Here is a 20,257-nt window from a genome sequence, read left to right on the forward strand (position 1 = left end):
GCAGAGGCGGCTCTCTCCTCCGCTCCGCGGGGTCCCGGGACCTTTCAGGACAGGGCGCGAGGCAGCCGAGGAGGCCGCCGCGAGCTCCCTTCAGCGGCGCCGACCGCAGCCCCGCTGCGGCTTCCCCTTGCCGGCTCAGCCCGGCCGGGGCAGCGGAGTAGGCGGCACCACTAGGCAGCCCTCGGACCCCGGACAGCAACACCTGCGCCGCAGCGGGGTGGCCCGGAGGCCCCGCCCGCGGGAGGAGCCTGCGGACACCCTGCAGCGTGGAGCGCGCCAGGTGAGCACGCCTGCGCAGTCGGGCCGTAAACAAGCCCGCCCCTTCTCCTCGCTGGCCTCCGCGGGGCCGGCTCACGGGTGGGAGGGGCCAGGAGGAAGGGGCGGGGGGGAGGGCGAGAGCCCGGGACGGCGCCTGCGCGGTGGGCGTGATCCGGGCACTTAGGGCAGGATGAACGCTGCTTTCCAAGATGGCGACGGAGGGAGGAGGGAAGGAGATGAACGAGATTAAGACCCAATTCACCACCCGGGAAGGTCTGTACAAGCTCCTGCCGCACTCGGAGTACAGCCGGCCCAACCGGGTGCCCTTCAACTCGCAGGGATCCAACCCTGTCCGCGTCTCCTTCGTAAACCTCAACGACCAGTCTGGCAACGGCGACCGCCTCTGCTTCAATGTGGGCCGGGAGCTCTACTTCTATATCTACAAGGGGGTCCGCAAGGTACCGACCCGGGCGTCACCGGGGCTCGCCAGCGGCGTGAGCAGAGGCCAGGAGCAGGGCGGTGACAGCGGGGGCCAGGGTGACCGATGGGCTGGCCGTCGCTCTTACTTTTGAGTGGGCCGGTAACTCCACTGGAGTGCTCCTGAGGAAGGGGGATTCGGGAGTGAGGAGGGTGGTGGCGGTGGTGTTTCGGGGGGAGGCGGTGGAACGGGACCGCGGGGCGCGGGGCTGCGGCTGGGAGGCCTCAGAAAGGGCCGGCTGCCGCCCCTGAGGGTCCGTCAGGCTCTGACACGGCCCGGGAGCGGGCCTGCGAGTCCCCGGAAGAGGTGGGGTGGCCGTCTGGTCTGCTGAGACCGCCTCGCCTCCCAGGAGGGTGGAGAGTCTCGCTCTGGGTTAGAGACCGGGGCGCGGGGCGGCTTGGGAAAATCTGTAAGGCGGAACCGGGTCTGGGCAGCAGAGGACTTGAGACTAGGTCAGAAAGGACCTGCTCGGCACGAAGGGCTACTCCACCTGCTGCCACACTGACACTTCCTAGGAGCCTCTCTTTCTGGTGTTAACACTTTGTTTCCAAAAACATCCGAGGGAGGACGGCTGTCACTGCCTCCTCGAAGGGAACCTTCTCCTGAGAGAATGTTAAAGAGGGTCCTTCTGTCCCTTATAGGTATGGGAAGGGCTGAGTACTACTACAGTTAAGAGGTCCAAACGATGTTTCCAGTGGACTGGGCTGGTTCATAGGGGTTGTGTGTGAGCGTGCTCAGATCAGTCTTGTCCAACAAGTCAGACTGTGTCACAAACAGGGAGGGATATGCCTTAAAAGCTACTTCACAAGAACCATTATTCTGGGCGGGCGATTTAACAGGAATGCTGTCAAGCATGTAATCATCCTTTAAAAATATCTCTTTAAAAGAAGCAACTTATTAGAGCTGTTCTTTCATTGGCTACGTAACTTTGTTCTCGTTGAGAACTGCTTCTGAGATATGTGGTCTTTGAGTTGACTCTTGGAAGAGTGAGGGAATTAATGCCCTCCACAGTACCTGGGCGTGGGAGAAGGTGATAACAGATTAATTTATAAATAGTCAGTTAGTGTGAAAATAAATTGTGTATATTGAAGAGTGGACATTTTCCAGGATTTACTATATCCAGAAGCAGTAGGTTTTTGCTTGGTTACAAGAACTAGGGATGTGACGGTGGTATCTAAATGTAACAAGTTGTCTCGTTTGTTCGAGGTGAGTCTTTTTGTTAGTGTTTATGATAAGTGTACTACTGTGTTTGAGGTATCTTGATATAAATTACTGGAAGTAAATCTCTTGACTTTACTTTTTCGGAATTGGCAAAGTGTGAAGTAATTAGTAGTCTAGGAGCTGAAGTTTTAGTCCTATCCCCAACTTTGTCACTGACTTGTTCCGTGACCTTGGAGGAGTTGCTTAACTTCTATCTGCAGCTCTTTAGAAAGAGAATATTGCGATGCACCCGTTGTGATTAATGGCGTAATGACTGTAATGAACTTTAAAGCCCCGAAACACTCAGTAGATGGAAAATATAGTTAAAATAGTCACTAAGAGCACCTGTCAAACGGGAGCTGCTATCTTGACATTGATACAAGGACTGAAAGGATCAGCTTTTTCTCTGGTAACAAGTTTAAAATTTTAAGTTATTAAATGGATTTACATAAAAATTTAAAAGTGCATAAAAACTAAATATATTAACGATTACTAGTGTAGATGTTACCTTTTTAAACAAGTTTTCTTTTAAAGTATATTATTTCTGAAGCATTCTAGTGGCAAACCTTATCTGGATCTGGTAGCTCTGGTTTGCATCATAAAAACACGTCTCTTGCCTGGAAGGATCATAATAGTGTCCTCTTTTAGTGGGATACTATTGAATGAAGAATAAACTAGGAGAGCTTTTCAAAGCTACAGCAAAAAATTATTTTAAACAAGACAAATCTTAAACATGTAGATTTGCCTTCAGCTGCATAATTTACTTGAGCACATTAACTTTTTTGTAAAATTTCATGGTAGTATCTTGTAGATATATTTGCATTTTATGGTGGACGTTTCAACTGTCTCCTAGCCACTGTAATTTTTTAAAAAATTCGTTTTCCATGAATGAGTTTGCATTTATTTTTTGTTATTTCTGAATACACGTGATTGTTTTTGTGACTATTTTCTGATTTTAAAACAGAGCAGATACTTTTCCTTAATCAAAAAACCAAATTTTACTTTTTGGGGTTAGGAGTTATAAATCCGTTTTTGACATTTGGTCGTTTTGACTCTTTAAAATTTTTTTTTCTTTGGGGCATATAAAGTTTTACAACAATTAATCAGATTATTTAGAACATTCAGAAGGTTTAAATTGGATGAATACATTCAACTTAAATCTGCATGTGAAATGAGTGGAAACTAGGTCTTTTTATTCTTCTTTAAAGTATAGTTGATTTACAATATGATATTAGTTTCAGGTGTACAGCATGATGATTCAGTATTTTTACAGATTATACTCCATTAAATGTATAAGATAATGGCTATAATTCCCCATTTTATGCAACATATCCTTGTTGCTTATCTATCTTACACATAATAGTTTGTATCTCTTAATCCCAGATTTAGGAGGTAGTCTAAAATCTAAGCTAAGGAGTGTAATCTTCGTCCCTTTAAAACACTTACAGGTCAGTTTCTAGAGCTAGAAGGCACCTTCAGTTTATGGAGTCTCACCCTTCAGAGAAAGCCAAGGCTAGAGAGCGTGTGCAAACCTGTGATGCAGTTTCTTTCTCATGGTAAAGAATTCATGGTAAAGAAGCACAACTGAATCTAAAGAACTGTCTTAGAAGAGACTGATCTAGCTTTTTGGTTACACAGATAACCGTATACTCCAAGCACTTCAGAATTTACCCCAGCGTTTTACCCTATGTTATCTCATTGGATCTTGCAGTCCTGTGAGGTAGATGAAAGCATCTTCTTTTCTTTTTCTTTTTTTTTTGAATTTTATTTTATTTATTTTTTTATACAGCAGGTTCTTATTAGTTATCCATTTTATACATATTAGTGTATATATGTCAATCCCAATCTCCCAATTCATCACGCATCTTCTTTTCAAAACTGAAGTTCGGAGTAGGGTTTCTTGTGTGAGGACATCTAGTTTTGTGAATTTGTTTTGCTGAGCTAAAAATAATATGAACATTGATTTAATATGGAGGTGAACTCAGCATTTCAGCAAAGATTTGAGTGACTACCAAGGGGATGTGGGGTAACCAAAGATGAGTGAGACACTGCCCCTCCTCCCAAAGAACTTTCAGCTACTAGCTTTCAGATCTCTTTATAGCATACTTTGCTTTCCTCTTTTTAAAAAAGAGGTGGTTTTAGGATAAAGATGCCAAAGGTACTGGGCTTATTGTACCAACCCTTTCATTTTATGGAGATCCGTTTTTACGTAAATGCAAATGGCTACCATTCAGATCTAAGTTTAAACATCACTTCCTCAGCATGTCTTTCTTTGAATTCGCAGGCTAGATCAGTTTTCCCTGTTACACGTTTTTATAGCATCCTGTACTTTGCCTTTCTAGCACTTTTCTCAATTTGTAATTCTCTGTCTCTTCTGTAAACAAAGCTCCCTTAGAATAGGATGTCTTTTCTGCTTTCTCTGTCTTCCTAGTGCCCAGCACAGCATCCGGCATAGAGTAGACCCCTACTGTTAATTTGTTGAGTGAATGACTGGATAAAGCATCTCTGTCCATCTATGTCTTACTTTAAAAAGATCTTTAGGAGCTAAAAATCTGTTCAATTTTGGGCCCAAAAGTAACAGGTATTTTTAGTAGCTCACATCTTTTAAAAGACATTTTTATTTAATTAAAAAAAATTTTTTTTTGGCTGTGCTGCATGGCTTGTGGGATCTTAGTTCCCCAACCAGGGATTGAACCCAGGCCCCTGGCAGTGAAAGCACCAAGTCCTAACCACTGGACTGCCAGGGAATTCACAAAAGACATTTAAAATTATTGGTAACAAATTTAGCTTCTTATAACTGGGAAATTATGTAGCAAGAGACAGTGAAGTAGTGGAAAGTAGGCAAATGATGCGGATTACTTTTGATCTACTTCTGTCAAACCATGTTACCTACCAGATCTGTGTACTGTCAAACAACTTTTCAAATTTAAAAAAATTGTTTTATTGAAGTATAGTTGATTTATAATGCATTCGTTTCTGGTGTACAGCAAAGTAATTCAGTTATACATATATATATATACATATCCTTTTCATATTCTTTCCCATTATGGTTTATTACAGGATACTGAATACAGTTCCTTGTGCTATACAGTAGGACCTTGTTGTTTATCTATTGTATATATAGTAGTTTGTATCTGCTAATCCCAAACTCCTAATTTAACCCTCCATGACCCCACCTTTTTTTAATTGAATCAAGAAACTTTTTAAAGCTATACTCAGAATTACTTAACATTCAAATCAAAGAGCCTTTACTTTTTTACCCCCTTCTTAACATTCTAGGCCACAAATATACTGTCCAGAGATTGAAGCAATTCCTACAATAGATGAAAGGTAGACTTGGATGGTTTCCAGGGCCTTTTCAACCCTTAAGGTTGTATAATTCTGTGCTCAGTAATTTTTAAATGAAAATGCATCTTTGTACTGGGGAGATGTCTTCATGTCTTGGATTCTTTGCCTACTTCTCTGAATGGGAATTGGGAAGAGTGAGGTGTGTTGTGAAGGCAAGTTGAACACATAGTGACTCTAGGTCTTTGTGCTAGAAAAAGCTCTGGTACTCACCAGGCTGAGATAAAGCTGGGGCCAGAAGTCAGTGAAGAATAACAGCTAAAGGGCCTTCCCTGGCGGTCCAGTGGAAGCAGACTCCGCGCTTCCACTGCAGGGGGTGCGGGTTCAATCCCTGGTCCGGAAACTAAGATCCCACATGCCGCAAGATGCGGCCAAGAAGTAAATAAATAAAAATTAAAAAAAAAATAGCAGCTAGAATATTTTTAGAGCTGGAGTTATCCAGGAGGGTAATGGGTTGACTTGAGAGAGAATGAGTATTCCATATAGGAAATATTCTGTCTCTTTATCAAAGACTGCAGGACTACCTGTTGGTGACTGAGGGATTCATGCTTCGTGTGGGAGGGTGAACTTAAATGCCTTTGAAAGGTTTTTACCCACAGACTAGTTTTAGATACTGGATTGCTCCAGAGAGGATCATGTTCGCACCCTTCTCCCCATTTGTTATTTTCACATCTCTCTGCTCTCCATTTATTATTTAGAAAAAGGCTTAGAAGTCTAGAATTTTTTATATCAAATTTACTTTAAGAAAATTTGTACTTAATTTAGTAGGGCATATGTGGAATTGGATGGGAATCTGTTTTGTTTTGGTTTTGTTTTTCCCTATTAAGGGCCACTTAATGACTTCTGAAGTATTGATATAAAGATTTAGTTATTTGACTATAGCATCTTCTATACTGAGGGAAAAGCATGTTAATTTATCCCTTAAAGCAGGCTTGAGAAACTTTCATATGATACCTTGGTTCTCTTGACCTTGAAGAGGAGGATGGTGATGAGATTTTGAGAGACTCCATGGATGGATGTAAGCAATGGTAAACTCCCAGAGTGTGTCAGGGAGATCCATGAGCTAGTCATGAATGTCAGTTTTTCAGCAAATATTTGTGGGGCACATCTACCAGATATGAGGTACTAGATATGTTTTAGATGCTGGGTATAGACAAAGTCTTGCCCTCAAGAGACTTGTCACCTATATTTATTAACATTCAGTTAATCATCTAGTGCCTTTATTTGTTTATTGTGCTCTGGTAGAAAACTTGAGCAAGAATCAAAACATAGTTAGTGGATTTTGTCACTGAGTACTTTGGCTATATGCCTAAAGAACCTTATTTTAAAATTAATGTAGGGCTTCCCTGGTGGTGCAGTGGTTAAGAATCCGCCTCCCAATGCAGGGGACACGGGTTCAAGCCCTGGTCCGGGAAGATCCCACATGCTGTGGGGCAACTAAGCCCTTGCACCACAGCTACTGAGCCTGCGCTCTGGAGTCCGCGTACCACAACTACTGAAGCCCGCGTGCCTAGAGCCGGTGCTCCGCAACGAGAGAAGCCCGTGCACCGCAATGAAGAGTAGCCCCCAGTCGCTGCAACTACAGAAAGCCCGTGCGCAGCAACGAAGACCCAGTGTGGCCAAAAATATATAAATAAAATAAATAAATTGAAAAACAATTTTTTAAATAAAAGTAAATGTAAAGATTTTTGTAGTTTGATGTTTGATGTCTTAGAGAACAGTTTTATTTGTATTTCAGCTAGGTTAGTTTGTGCAGAAATATCAAATGTCCTATTTGTTTATTTAGGAATAGATATCAAAAACAGAAATAAATTGGCAGACATTCTCAGTTTTAATTTTCAGGACATTTAAAATTCAGAATATCAATGGCAAGTTATCCTCTGCACATTTGGCATCTATTTTTCATAATAGAATGCAAGATGCGTCTTGCTTTGAAAAAAGTAATCCTCATTCATCAAGTGTTTAATGCTGAATTGTTACATACAAGTTACTACTGTCTGCTGTGGGTGATGTGAGGGTAAATTAAGACACTCCCTGTCTGTAAGGAGCTTGTATTTTTGTCTTGATAATTGTAAGGTAAAGTAGGTGTGTGCTCAGCACATGGCATAAGCAGTATAGGCATCAGGTGGAATTAAGGAGTAAAGGTGAAATGAAGAGGTATTTCTCTGCCTAATGGAAGAATTTTGGGTTGGATTTCAACTAGATGATTTGTCCCAAAATGTTGTGTACAGATCACATTTTCATAAATTTCCAAATGGGTAGCCTTGTATTTTTCTTTTTTTTAAAAATAGATTTATTTATTTATTCAGTTAGTTAGTTTTGGCAGCGTTGGGTCTTCGTTGCTGCCCGTGGGCTTTCTCTAGTTGCAGCGAGCGGGGGTTGCTCTTCGTTGCGGTGCACAGGCTTCTCATTGCGGTGGCCTCTCTTGTTGCCGAGTACAAGCTTTAGGCACACGGGCTTCAGCAGTTGGAGCGTGGGCTTCAGTAGTTGTGGCTCGTGGGCTCTAGGGCACAGGCTAAGTAGTTGTGGCACTCGGGCTTAGTTGCTCCGCGGCACGTGGGATCTTCCTGGACCAGGGCTCGAACCCGTGTCCCCTGCATTGGCAGGCGGATTCTTAACCACTGCACCACCAGGGAAGCCCAGCCTTGTATTTCTAATTTCAGAAATGTTTTATCTTCATTTGTGATTAAGCCTTACTTGGCAGTTACTCTTACCTTCCCCCACTTTCCATTTATTTATTTATTTATATTGGACTGTAGTAGATTTACAATGTTATGTTAGTTTCAGGTATACAGCTAAGTGAATCTGTTATACATATATCCACCTTTTTTAGATTCTTTTCCCATCTAGGCCATTACAGAGTATTGAGTAGAGTTCCCTGTGCTATACAGTACGTCCTTATTAGTTACCTTTTTTTTTAATTAATTTTTGGCTGTGTTGGGTCTTCATTGCTGCGCGCAGGCTTTCTCTAATTGTGGCGAGCCGGGGTTACCCTTCGTTGCAGTGCGCGGGCTGCTCATTGCGGTGGCTTCTCTTGTTGCGCAGCACGGGCTCTAGGTGCGCAGGCTTCAATAGTTGTGACTCGTGGGCTCGGTAGTTGTGGGTCACGGGCTCTAGAGCGCAGGCTCAGTAGTTGTGGCGCTTGGGCTTAGTTGCTCCGCAGCATGTGGGATCTTCCCGGACCAGGGCTCGAACCCATGTCCCCTGAATTGGCAGGCAGATTCTTAACCACTGTGCCACCAGGGAAGTCCTATTTTACGTATAGTAGTGTGTATATGTCAGTCTCAATCTTCCAATTTATCCCTCTCCCCCCACTCTTATAGCATTTTTCTCAACTTCACAGCTTCTCTTCCAATTGGTAATTTGTAAACTGAGTAATGTTTTGCATTGTCAATTCTATTTGGTAGTATGGAATTTTTAAAAGTAGGGTATATTGTACTAAAAACAGGCCAAATCAGTCTGTGCTACATTTTATCTTGTTTTGTAGCAGTAGGAAAATGTACTTGAAACTATAGAATTTATGAGAAAGGAGCAAGAACCATTCACGAGGAAGGAATTTTTAAGGTTTTTGTATTTTAAAGTAAGAATAGGAATATTTTAATATATTTTCAAGTAACCAAATTGTAGGTTATCCCTGTGACCTTAAGCTGTTTTTCCTTTGGTTGGTTCACAGCCAGCTCACTGTTGGGCTGTGTGTGTTTTTTGTTTTCCTGCGACGGCAAAACTGGTACAGGTGCTCATTCTCTACTTACTTTGATCTTCGTTTCAGAGGCTCTGTCATGTCTTAATGCTTCATTTAATAGATATTTGAGTGGTTTTATGTGAAAAGCAGTGTACTAGACTATGGGAAATCAAAGAAGTATAAGACATCCCTGACCTTAAGAGGATACCTTCTAACCAAGGAGGCAAGATATCCACACACTCATTTATTCTACAAGATTCGAGTGCCTGCTCTATATTGTTGTTGAGACAGAATCTCAGCCATCAGGGAGTTCACAGTCCAGTAGAATAATAAATGGCTTGTCCATCCACCTAACATTTATTGGACCTATAGGCCTAAAGACAAATAAAGACAGCCCCTGGCCTAAGGTGACTACAATCTAGTGGGAAGATGGATGAGTAGATAGTGGTGAGATGTACGGTGTCTGCTATTTTAGACAGTATTCACTTCTTAGGGCTTTTTTTTTTTTTTTTTTTTTTTTTTGCCACACCATGCGGCTTGTGGGATCTTAGTTCCCTGAGCAGGGATTGAACCCGGGCCCTCCACAGTGAGAGCACCGAGTCCTAACCACTGGACTGCCGGGAATTCCCTAGGACTTCTTAATCTGATTAGAATTTAGGAGGTATGTCAACCTAGATGGAAAGAAATATTTTACATCCTTATTTTTAACTGAACTTCTAACTGAATTTTAACATGTTCTTCAATTATGAATATAGGCAACAAATCACAGTAGTAACAGACCTGTGACTTTATCACCAGTGAAAATCACAGATGTTTGCATATCACATTATGGTTGTTGCAGACATATCAAATATCATTTGTACTCATCACTGCTTTGAAATTACAGTAGTTAGTGGATCTGCTGCTAGAGCCTTTCAATGTGAAATAAACTTTAAAAAATCCTGAATTTGTTTAATGTAGTACAACTGTATTTTAATATAATTGATCTCCTTTGTATTTAAAAACATTATTTTGAGAAGGAGTCCATGCACAGAAAGTTTCAGCACCCTGGTTAGATGTCTTGGCTTACCTTCTTTAGTGTCATGTGTATGATTGAATGCGAGGAGGGTAACTGTTTCTTCTGTCAGGTGAAACTTTTAGCTCCATGGAGAGGTCTTTGTGGTGCTTGTGGTGGTGTAATATTTTACAAAGCAGTTGAATATGTAGAATTCTGAGTTGGTTGTGCCATGTGCTTCCTTTCGTTTTCCTCCTCATCATTCTTTGCCCTTGCTGTGCTAAATAGAGGGAGAAATACAAGAACTGCTCTACCAGATTGACTCTGTGTTCCTTTTGGTTCAGATGATTGATTACATTGTAATGTTTGTTTGTCTCAAACGCAGTGGGAACTTAGGTTTTAACAAGGTGACCTTTGAACTGAATTCTTATGGGTGGGTGCACTGAAGGGGGAGAGAATTCTAAACTAGGGAACTAGAAGCCCAAGGCCTAAGGATGTGACATTTGATGGCTCCTCCTGAAAGTCGTGAGCCGCTCTATGAGGTCTGAAGCTTGTGCAAGTCTTGGGAGGATAAGATTATCTTCCTTGGGGCTTCCCTGGTGGCGCAGTGGTTGGGAGTCCGCCTGCCGATGCAGGGGACACGGGTTCGTGCCCTGGTCCGGGAGGATCCCACGTGCCGCAGAGCGGCTGGGCCCGTGAGCCATGGCCACTGAGGCTGAGCCTGCGCGTCCGGAGCCTGTGCTCCGCAATGGGAGAGGCCACAACAGTGAGAGGCCTGCATACTGCAAAACAAAACAAAAAAAGATTATCTTCCTTAGTGGTGATCATTTAACTGTTGGCTATATCCTAGCTTCTAAAATTTTCAGTATGATTTTTTTAAAGATATTTTTTAATGTATTTTCTTTCTTTTGGTACTACTTCTGAGGTGATGTACTATGTTAGTGTATTATCCTCCTTCAGGATTCCTAGTGTATTATCCTCTTTCAGGACTCAGCCTATCAGACTGTGTCCCCACCACCTGTCATTGGACCCTCATCACTTTCCTTCAGTTCTCCTGCCACCCACTGCTGTCTCCAGCACACTCCTGTCTTAAATGCTGTGGCTAATCACTTGAACTTCCTTTGCGCACACTCTCTGTTCTAGCCCTGACTGAATCAGATTTTACAGCAATCATGTTGTTATTCCCTCCATCTTAAGAAAGGAAGGGAGAACCCTTTTCTGGCCCCCACCCACTCCCTGCAGGTCCTTTGTCTGGGGCAGCTACTGCCCCATTTCTCAGCAGTTGCTTAGAGCAAAGCTCCTCTAGTTGTCTGGACCCTTCGAAGTGTGGTCCACAGACAAGCACCATCAGCGTCGTCACCTGGGAGCTTGTTGGAAGTTCAGAACTGGGCCCCACTCCAGACTTACTGAATCCAAATCCACCTTCTAGGAGGGTCCCCAGCTGACTCATGTGCTCACTAAAGTTGGAGAGGCGGTGGTCTTTACAGCTTTCTCTCTTTTACTGCCTCTTCAGACTTAATCCAGTCAAATTATTGTACCTTCCTGCCCTCTATTGTAAGTGTCCAATTCATTTTTTTTGTTTAGTAAATTTACCAAGTTGTGCAACTGTTACTGTAATCCAGTTTTAGTATGTGAGAGATCTTTTTAGAGTTTAATTTTGTGTAAGTTCAGTTATGCCAGATGCATGAATTCTAGAGATCTGCTGTATGGCATAGTGCCTGTAGTTAGCACTACAGTATGTGTACATCACAATTTGTTAAGAGGGTAGATCTCTTTAAGTGTTCTTACTACAAAAAACAAAAACAAAAATGAAGGGACACAAGGGAACTTTGAGAGGTGTTAGGTATGTCTGTTACCTTGATTGTGGTTATGGTGTCATGGGTGCTTGCATATGTCCAGACTCATCACATCGTACACATTTAACATGTGCAGTTCTTTGTATATCATTATACCTTTATAAAGCTGTCGAAAATACATTTTTTGTGTGTTTTAATTATGTAAAACATTTATGTGGCTCTAACATCGGAACTATAAAACAAGGTGATATTCAGAGACCTCAAGTTTCCATTTCTGTCCGACCCCTCACTCAGTTCCCTTCCTCTCCCTGTAGTCATTTTATTTGTTTCTGACTCATCCTTCTCTTATTATAAGAATAAGATGATATTTGAGCAGAGATTTGAAGGAATTGAAGGAGCATACTGTGGTATTTTGCATCTTCTTTTCTTCTGCTTAATGGTATATACCGAAGATCTTTCCATAGTAGTAGAGAGCTTCTTCACTCTCTTATAATTGCTTTATACTCCATGCTGTGCATGTACCACACTTTATTTAACCAGATGACTCTCGACTTGATATTCTTTAAATTACAGATAATGCTGCAGTGAACAGCTTTGCGTGTATATTATTTTGCAGCAGCAGGTATATCGGTAGTACGTATTTCCAGAGGAGATACTGCTGAGTCAAAGGGTAAATGTGTATATGTTTTCAATAGATATCATCAAAGTGCCCTCCACAGGGAGGGGTTATGCTAATTTGTGTTGCATCACAGCCACAGCCTCACCAACAGTGTGTCACCAGACTTTTGCATTTGATCTGATAGGTGAGAAATTAGTGTAAGTTTGGTTTTTTCCTTGTACCAAATGAGATTGCGCATCTTTCTATATATTAAGAGTGAAACGTACTTCTTTTTCTATGAACTGTTTCGTATCCCTTACCCATTTTTCTGTTGGGTTTTTGGACATCTTGGGTGGGTTTTTTTGTTTTTAAGGAGCCCTTTATACATTAGGGAGATGAGTCCTTTGTGATAATGAATTAACAGATTTTTTTTCTTCTCAGTTTGTCCCCTGTCTTGTAACTTTGCTTAGGGGTGTGCATGTGTAGGTATGTTTGTGCTTGCTTGTTTTTGCTATGAAGAAGTTTCATATTTTTATAGTTAAGTTTATAAATTTGTAAATTTCCTTTTATAATTTTTTCATAATTTTGAGCCACAGTTTTATTATTTAGGTGTTAACCAGTTGCCCTTCTCCAAGGTTTAAATAAGAGGGAAAAGATTTACGTTTTAAAATTTAGCCTTAACAGACTTTTCTGGAAGCAAGAGATGAACATTAGAATGTGCTATACAGCAGCTGGTGGGCAGTGATTCACTAGTGGTTTGGGGATTTAGCACACCTTGAATATATTATAATGTTAGGTATGTTTTGGTTTGCAAGTAACAGGAAACCCAACTCAAACAAGTTTAAACTTTATAGGGGATGCGTTGACTTTTGATATTGAAAATTCCGGAGGTAAGGTGAGCTTCAGATGTGGATTGATTGTGACACCAGCTCTGTTTTGCTGAGAGTCTCTGGGTTTTGCTTTCTACTGTGTATCAACCTGTCTTCGGTGGCAGAATAGTGGTGGGGTGCTAGGCTTCACATTTCTGTGCCACTGGACCACATTGAGAGCCAGTACCCAGGATGAGAATGAACAGTTCTTCTAATCACTTTCTCAGAAGAATAAAGAAGATTGTTTCATAGAAGCCCCCAGCAAACCTCCTTTGACTCATTGCCCCAAACTGGATTACCAGCCCATTCTTGTGGCCAAGGAAATTTGCAGTGTTTGACCGGGGGTCTTGACTAACCCACACCTTTAGCATGGGGATTGGATTATCTGATATCCTGATTGCTCTGGAGCTCATGCTGGAGCTGCAGTGTGGGTAGATACCAGCCCGGAGAATAGATCTGTAGATCAATACTGGGTGGGCAACCAAGAGATGCAAACTACACTGAACGTCTTACACTGCGTTAGGTATTGGGGATCCAGACATAGTAGACACAGCTCTTTCCTCAAGAGAAGAGCTCATGGTGAGATGAATCAGTAAAGCAAGGAAGGAGTACAGCACACTGCAGCAGCACGCTGACACAGCCTGGGCTGTGTGGTCTTCTGCGTGGCTTAGAAACCTCTCTTTCCCTTGCTCTTGCTGTTGGACTATTATGAATGTCCTCCCACCTTTTCACAGTGTTGGAATTTTTTGTTTGAATCTTTGTCTCCTCCACAAAACGGTGAATCTTGAGGGCAGAAATCATCTTATTCATGTTATATCCATTGCAGTGCCTGTACATAGTAGGCATATTGTGTTTGATTTTAAATGAATGAATTGGTTGAACTTAGAGTCCCCTAAGGATTTACTGGAGTAAATTCAGTAATCTCTCAAAATCCCTGTCACAAGACAAACATCGTTAGTGTTTGTTACTAAAGCTCATAGAGCTAGGCTTGCCAGCCCCTTTTCATTGGTTGAGAGGCTCTTAGAAGTTAGTCACAGCCTCAAATCTTGTGCTGTTAGAGTTCTTCTGGGCTAACCCAGGAGGCAGCTTCATCTGGTGTCTTGATTGCCTGGTGCTAGCTTTGTTCAGAAGCGACATCTTCCTTTTCCTGGTGTCCTGGAAAAAAGTGCTCAAACTCTCCCTTCCAGTCCCTTCTTACTTCCCACTTAATTCTAGGAATTGTACAACTCCTTACATTTTTCCCCCCTCTGGATTTTGGAATAGGTGTACATGTAGCTAGCAAGACTGAGGGCGATATTAGCTCAGCTAATTAAAAATTGGTAGGTGTTATGCTCAGGACTTTACTTGGTGTGGCCACAGTTTGCAGTCCCGGAGAGCTCAGAGGGCGGGGTGCGTGCGGGCTGCGCTGGAAAGGCTCCGCCAAGTCCTGACCACTACGCCTCACGGTGCGCAACAGTAGACTAGGAGTAGGTCCGCTTGCCACTGCTCCTGGCGTCCCTCTGGAGCCTCTGCCCTTAGACTCGTGCCACCTTTCTCTTTCTTCCTCACGGCCATGAGCCGACTTCCTAGCCACCTCTGCTCATTGAACACCTTGGTACCTGCCTCACAGCCTTCCTTTCCACTCCAGTTCCTGCCACCGTCCTGGGTGGTTTCCTATCCACTGCATAACCCATCAAACACCTTGGCATCTCGATTTCTTGTCCTCCATGTCCACCCCAAGTGACCTCCTGTAGTCCACCTCTGGCGCTCTCTCCTCTGGTGACACTCTGGGTCTTGTCATCAGCTGACGTGGCTTCAGCTCCACAATTACTAATTCAGATGGAAACAGTTGTCCCCCCACTCCAGTGTGTCCTTGGCTCCCACTGCTCTAATTTCTTCAGGATACAGGTCACTCAGCGTCACACTGCCAGATCCATTGGACACCACGCAGCCCACAACTTCCTTGACCTCTCAGCAGCATTTGACACAGCTGATCATCTTCTCTTTATTGGAACCCTCCTTGCCGTGACGCTTTAACCTTGACTTCCTTTCTCCCTCTCTGGTCCACGTGCCTCTGGCCACTCTCTACTTCACCTCTGTCCGTTCCTTCTGCTCTACCTAGTCTGTAACTGGATTTCCCTATGGCTCAGTCCTATTCCCTTTTCTTTTCTTACTCCCATTATATGGAGTAGAGATACTCCTCTGTATCTGTATCTTTTGTACCTAAAATTGTTTGCTTGTGCCTTTTCTCACTGCCCCAAAGGAAAAAGTATTTATTGCAGCAAATTAATCCAGCGGGTATTCCCCTGAAAGCACACATCCGTTTGTTAGGGCAATTAAAACTCACACTACATGCGCTCCAGCAAAGCTCCGTCTCTGTCACTGTCATCTCTAGAGCTTCCTTCTTGATAGTGACTTTTGCCAGTTCCTTCTTCTGCTCCTGTTGTCTTTTGCTTTCTGGAGCATCTGTCAGCCATCATGTATGTGGTCATCTCTGGGTTGGAACTGTGGCCCCCTCTGCAGAGGGACCTGTTGTGGAGTCACTGGGACCCTCATGTTTCTGCCATTCTTAGGCAGCTACTGGCCTCAGTCACCAGCTTGAGCTTCACCCCTCATTCATATTTTAATTTTTTCTTGAACAGACTTGTAAGAATTTGTCAATTAAAATTTTGTTTACAGAATCAGCTGTTTCTTTGTTTTTTGTTTTGTAATATCTGTTATCTTTACTTCCTTTGTTTTCTTTAGATTTACTCTATTCTTTTAATAGCTTTCTGAATTGAAAACATAGGTTATTAGACTTTCTTGCTTTTTTTTTTTTTTTTTTTTTTTTGCAGTACGTGGGCCTCTCACTGTTGTGGCCTCTCCCGTTGCGGAGACGCACAGGCTCAGCAGCCATGGCTCACGGGCCCAGCCGCTCCGCGGCATGTGGGATCTTCCTGGACCGGGGCACAAACCTGTGTCCCCTGCATCGGCAGGCGGACTCTCAACCACTGCGCCACCAGGGAAGCCCGACTTTCTTGCTTTTTAACGCTGTGCTCAAGGCTGTAGAAATCCCTCTTATGTATTGCCTTAACAGTCACCCATATGTTACACATGTGGTAATATCATTGTCATGAAGATCTAAATATTTTGTAATTTCCATTTTTTTCCCTCTTTAACCCTGAATTTCTAAACAAGCATTTTTTTTTGTTTCTATTCATGGTGTTTAGTTTTGTCATTGATTAACTTATTCACATGGTATGGTCATAGAGTATGTTTTTTTGATACCAGTTACTTGAAACGTAATGATCTTTTTCCTTGTAACCTAGTTAAAATGTTCCATGTGTTTTTGTTTTTTTTTTTTTGTGGTACGCGGGCCTCTCACTGTTGTGGCCTCTCCCGCTGCAGAGCACAGGCTCCGGACGTGCAGGCTCAGCGGCCATGGCTCACAGGCCCAGCCACTCTGCGGCATGTGGGATCTTCCCGGACTGGGGAGCGAACCCGTGTCCCCTGCATCGGCAGGCGGACTCTCAACCACTGCGCCACCAGGGAAGCCCAGTTCCATGTGTTTTTAAAAAAAATTTATTATTTATTTTTTGAGCCACACTTTCATTTATTTATTTATTTTAATTAATTAATTAATTTTTGGCCACATTGGGTCTTTGTTGCTGAGTACGGGCTTTCTCTAGGTGTTGTGATCAGGGGCTACTCTTCACTGAGTGCGAGGGCTTCAGTAGTTGTGGCACGCAGGTTCAGTAGTTGTGGCATGCAGGTTCAGTAGTTGTGGCACGCAGGCTTAGTAGTTGTGGTGCACGGGCTTAGTTGCTCCGTGGCATGTGGGATCTTCCTGGGCCAGGGCTTGAACTGGTGTTCCCTGCGTTGGCAGGTGGATTCTTAACCAGTGCGCCACCAGGGAAGTCCTATTTATTTAATTTTTGGCCGCGTGGCATGTGGGATCTTAGTTCCCCGACCAGGGATCAAATCTGTGCTCCCTGCATTGGAAGAGTGCAGTCTTAACCACTGGACAGCCAGGGAACGCAATGGTGAGAGGCCCGCGTACCGCAAAAAAAAAAAAAAAAAAAAAGGTTTTCTGAGAAGGAGAGTCTGCCGATCATTCAAATTACTAATAAGCTTGCCCTGTAGGAATTTTTCCTTCATTGGCAGCAGTAAAAAGGAGAGATTTTTTTTCCTCCTTAAAGTTAAAAGTAAGTTATGTTTATGGTAGAAAATTTGGAAAATTCAAGGAAGAAAAATACCTGTATGCCACAGCTATTAATATTTTGGTGTTTTTCCTCCCAATCCTTTTATGGTGCTCAGTTATATAATTTAGGTCTCTAGTACCTAATACTGTGCCTGGCACAGTGTAAATGCTCATTAAGTATTTAGAGAATGGACCCAGGTGTATGTTCTATTTAGTATGTAGATGAGCATTGCTTTTTGTTGATGGTATTTATAACCCATTTTAGAGTAGCTGAGCTTTGTATGAAGGTGTGACTTTTTTTTTTTTTAAATGAACCTATTAGATCATTGTAAAAAGTTGCTTGGGTAAATACTTTGGAGTCACCTTTGACTTCTTTCTTTTTCTTAGTCTACTTGCAACCGTTCAGTAAAGCCTGTTGGCCGTGCCTTAAATTATATCCAGAACCTGATCACTTCCCACCTCCACCCACTACCTTGCGAGTTTGAGGAAGCACCACCTCTCACTTGGATTGTTACAGTGAGCTCCGTGGGCTCCCTGCGTCTACCCTTGCCTCTTATGGTCTCTTCTGATGGCAGCCAGAGGGATCTTCTAAATAATACAGGTCACAACACATTTCTCCACTGTTTAAAAATTTCTAGGGACTTCCCTGGTGGCGCAGTGGTTAAGACTCCGCACTCCCAATGCAGGGGACATGGGTTCAATCCCTGGCCAGGGAACTAGATCCCACATGCATGCCACAACTAAGAGTTTGCATGCCACAACTAAGAATTTGCATGCCACAACTGGGGAGCCCACGTGCCGCAACTAAAGGAGTCCACCTGCTGCAACTAAGACCCGGTGCAACCAAATATTTTTTAAAAAATTTCTAATGCTTTTCCATATCACTTAGAATAAGACCTAAATTCCTTATTATGATCTGGTACCTCCCGCCCGCCCCCAGTGAGATTTTCTGCCACACTCTCTCTCACTCCCTCCGTTCTCCTCCTTGAAGGGGAGTACATCCCACCCTCAGTGCCATTATGCGTGCTGTTGCGTGCATTATGCATTCCTTCTGACAAGAATCCTTTCCCTGGGCAGCCAACAGGGCTGGCTCCCTCACTGCTTCATATTTCTGTCGTGTGTCCCTGTCAAAGAAGCTTTCCGACACCTCTACCCAGAAAGGCTCTATAATCACGCTTCCACCTCAGTCCCACAACTCCCTTTTCCTGACTGAATTTTCTTCATAGCCCTTTCCACTCTGATGCTCAGTCGATTATTTGTTTACTGGCTGCATCCCTCCTAAGTCCATGAGAGGAGGGTTTATCTGTCTTCCCTGCTGGGATGCAGTGCCTACAACAGTGCTTGGCACACGTAGAACTCAATAAGTATTGAGTGGGTAGTGAAAGGAACTTATTATCTCAGGTAACCTAGTGAGAAAATCTTCATTTAGAACATAGGTATTATCACCCCAAAGTTCATAGCAGCACTATTCACAATAACCAAAACCTGGAAGCAACCTAAATGTCTGTCGACAGATGAATGGGTAAAGAAGATGTGGTACATATATACAATGGAATAGTACTCCGCCATAAAAAAGAATGAAATAATGCCATTTACAGCAACATGGATGGACCTAGAGATTATCATACTAAGTGAAGTAAGTCGGAAAGAGAAAGACAAGTATCATATTATGATATCACTTATATGTGGAATCTAAAAAAATGATACAAATGAACTTATTTACAAACCAGAAACAGACTCACAGACTTAGAAAACAAAGTTATGCTTACCAAAGGGGAAGGGGGGAGTGGGGGTGGATAAATTAGGGGTTTGGGGTTGACATATACACACTACTATATATAAAATAGATAATCAACAAGGACCTACTGTATGGCACAGGGAACTCTGTTCAGTACTCTGTAATAACCTAAATGGGCAGAGAATCTGAAAAAGAGTAGATATATGTATATACATATAAACTGAATCTCTTTGCTGTACACCTGAAACTAACACAACATTGGAAATCAACTATACTCCACTATAAAGTAAAAATTTAAAAAAGAACATAGGTATTCTGACTTCTCGTAGGCATATTGTATTTTTTAAATAGGTAATACATGCATGTGGTTCAAAGTTCAAATGGCATGCAGTGAAACGTCTGTCATACCCTGTCCCCTAGCCACCCTGTAACCAGGGTTATGTTCATGTGTATATTTCCAGAGACAGGCTATGGTTCTACACATAAAATCACAGATATATTCCTCCCTCCTTTAAAAAAAAAATGTAAGTTTTAGCATCTGTACTGTTTTGTACCTTATTTGTTTTATAAAATATATTTGGGAGATTATTCTTTGTCAGTGTGTAAAGAGCTCTTTATTTTGTGAATAGCTGCACAATATCCCATTGTATGACTGTGCTATAGTTCCTTCTTTGATGAACGTTGAAGTTGTTTCCAGTCTTTAGCTGTTACGGACTATGCTGCAGTAAATAACCTTGTACATATATCACTTTGCCCTGTTGCTAGTATATCTGAGGAATAACTTCCTATGAGTGGAATTGCTGCGTCAAAGGAATGTGCATTTGTACTTCTGATAGACACAGATTATCTTACACGGGTTGTACCAATTTATACTTCTGGCTTCTAGCTAACAGTGTGCTATTAGTTGATCTTTGCCAGTTTGATAAATGAAAAGTGATATAAGCATCATTTCATATATTTAAGAGCCATTTATATTTTCTGTGAGTTGTCAATATCCTGTGCACATTTTTCTACTAGGATTTTGGTCTTTCTTTCTTTCTTTTTTTTTTTACTTGTAGGAGCTCTCCTTTATGTAAATTAGCCCTTAATTTGTGATCTGAGTTGCAGACATTTGGTTCCATTTGTCATTTGTTTTCTGAT

General features: G+C 42.4%; 1 protein-coding gene across 12 annotated transcripts in view; it reads left to right on the forward strand.

The window, feature by feature from the left end:
• Positions 1-438: 438 nt before the first annotated feature.
• The window catches only part of WDR20 (WD repeat domain 20), a 63,344-nt gene continuing 43,525 nt past the window's right edge, over positions 439-20,257 (forward strand). For 7 of the 12 annotated variants that reach the window (XM_032622433.1, XM_032622431.1, XM_032622420.1 and 4 more), the window contains exon 1: positions 439-716. In XM_032622433.1, coding sequence (XP_032478324.1) covers positions 468-716 — 249 coding nt within the window. In that variant the 5' untranslated portion in view covers positions 439-467. The remainder of the gene's footprint in view (positions 717-20,257) is intronic. The other 5 variants (XM_032622425.1, XM_032622424.1, XM_032622428.1 and 2 more) reach the window with 2 other exon arrangements.

The sequence above is a fragment of the Phocoena sinus genome, chromosome 2, assembly GCF_008692025.1.
Source record: "Phocoena sinus isolate mPhoSin1 chromosome 2, mPhoSin1.pri, whole genome shotgun sequence".
Lineage (NCBI taxonomy): Eukaryota > Metazoa > Chordata > Mammalia > Artiodactyla > Phocoenidae > Phocoena > Phocoena sinus.